The sequence below is a fragment of the Pteropus vampyrus genome, unplaced genomic scaffold (assembly GCF_000151845.1).
Source record: "Pteropus vampyrus isolate Shadow unplaced genomic scaffold, Pvam_2.0 Scaffold51, whole genome shotgun sequence".
Lineage (NCBI taxonomy): Eukaryota > Metazoa > Chordata > Mammalia > Chiroptera > Pteropodidae > Pteropus > Pteropus vampyrus.
The window spans coordinates 640,419-642,582 of record NW_011888832.1 but is presented as its reverse complement, the minus strand read 5'-3'; the positions used below and the strand labels follow the sequence as shown (position 1 = coordinate 642,582).

Here is a 2,164-nt window from a genome sequence, read left to right as displayed (position 1 = left end):
TGACAGGTGGGCTATTGCACTTCTCTCTCCCCCTGGAAAGGTCACCTGCTCCTAGAAAGGGACTTTACAGATTTAGGTCATATGTATGTCACACACCATTTTTTAAAGGTCACCATCTAACTTTGTAAAAGGGGAACTTAGCAGCATCTCCCCAAATATTTAAAACTCGATTGTCTCATTTCTGCTCAGACTGGTTAGAATTTAAAAAGGATTTTCTTCACATCGTCTAGTGGGCAGGGGGGGTGGGCGGTGGGGGGCAGGTAGGACAGCAGCTACAGCCGAAATGGGAAAACCCAACGGGAAATTAAATCACATCATCAATAACCGCAGCGTCCATGCTAATGCCAACCCTGAGAAGGCACGCATCACCCAGGATCTCGCTCACACCTCAGTCCTCTCAGGGACGGAGGGAAGAGACTGTGACGTTCCAGAGGTGAGCAGGCATGGCAGAGCTCATGTCAACACCCACAGCGCTCACTCTGCCCCCACCCTGCCAGGAGAGAATGGGTCAGGGAGGGCTCCTTTGGACACAAGATGACAGGTTAAAATAAACAGATGAGACAGCTCAGATCAGAGAGGGACTTCTCCATGCCTAAGTAACACAGCATCGGCCCTCAGCTCTTCACCGGTCTTTTGAATGAGGTGGCCAGCTTGACGGTCACCAGGGTTTACACTTGATTACTCAGTCCACAGTGCTTGTGCACAACTGTGGGCAGGAGACACAGTGGTGGGGGGAGATGGTGCTACCACTGCATCTAGGGAGGAGAGGTGTAAATGCTGCGAAGCATCCTACAGGACAGCCCCCAGCAACAGCAAATAATCCAGCCCCAAATCTCAATAGTGCCCAGGGCAATAAACTACTCTGAGAGCTGAAGCTTTTTCCTCCTGTCCTGCGAAGTCTGTGCTTGAAAGTAGAAACAATGTAATAATAACAAGCATGGGTCTCTTGCTAGGCAATGTGCAAGCCTGATATAATTAAATCCTCTTAACAACCCGAGAGGAAAGTATACGAGTAGTCCCATTTTCCAGGTAAGGAAACTGAGGCTCAGAGAGTTCAAGTGGCTTATCCAAGGACACAGAGCCAGTCAGCAGAACTGGGGCTCAAACTCAAGTCTGCTTGACTCCAAGCCTCTGTTTGTCCCTCTTGAGTCCCTGCCTTCCTTATTACTGTGCTGACTTGCCAGCCCTCCAACTTCTGGTCCCTTCTCCTTCAACCTATTTCAGCTCTCTGCCTACTGATCTTGCTTGGCTTCGACTTGCTGACTTGGGGTCCTGCCTTTTTCTTGCTTAGGCTGAACCAGACGGAACTGTCGCCAGGGAGCCTCTTCCTGCTGGCTAACTTCTTCAGCCTGTGCCCGCGAGTTCAGAAGGTGGATGTCAGGTGGGTATTGCCCTGGGACAACCAAGACCAGTCTTAAAGGGTCGTGCCTGAAGTTTGGTGGGTGTGAGGGTAGGATGGAGGCAGTAGGACCCAAGCCAGAGGCTCAGCTTCTGGAAGAGAGGTGCCTGCCCCATGGGGCCTACTGTGGCCAAGGGTGGCTGATCCAGGTGCTGTCTGCTCCAGGTCCCTGTATCATGTGACCTTGCACTTCAGATCTAACGAGGAGCAGAAAGGAGGGCGCTGTGGGTAAGTCAGTCCCCTGGAACCTTGCCCTGACAGCCAGTGGGTAGTAGAGACAAATAGACCTGCTTTCTGATGGTCAGAGCAGGGGACAGACAGCAGAGAATGCGCAGAGCACTCCCCCAGAAGCACGTGCGAGGAGACTTGTTTCCTCCAACCTGTGGAAGCAAGGGTTCAGAGAGGGCTGGGCTTCGTCAAGGGCAAAGAAGTACACATCAGACTGGACCAGAACTCAGGAACCTGGTCCAAGAAAAAGGACTTCTCAACCTGCCTACCAGGCTTTAAATTCCAGCTGCACAAGGACCTGGCACTTTGGGCAAGTTCCTGGACCTCTCCCGTCCTCAGCTTCTGCTGCTGATAAAGGGAGACACCGTACTGCAGAGTGTTGGCAAGGATTAAATGAGACAATATGTAAAGCATGAGTCTCACAGATTTGAGTGTCTCTCTGCTGCTGACTCCTGAACCAGTGCTCCGCGGTTGCCCAAGTGAGATGGGGGCAGGTATTGCCCTGGAGGCAGGATCGTGGGGCAGGATGGTAACCTC

General features: G+C 52.0%; 1 protein-coding gene across 1 annotated transcript in view; it reads left to right on the top strand.

Annotated features, from left to right (window-relative positions):
* Positions 1–2,164, top strand: part of NLRC5 (NLR family CARD domain containing 5) — a 52,754-nt gene that overhangs the window by 26,284 nt on the left and 24,306 nt on the right. The window contains exons 21-22 of the mRNA XM_023530666.1: positions 1,292–1,381; positions 1,565–1,627. Coding sequence (XP_023386434.1) covers positions 1,292–1,381; positions 1,565–1,627 — 153 coding nt within the window. The remainder of the gene's footprint in view (positions 1–1,291; positions 1,382–1,564; positions 1,628–2,164) is intronic.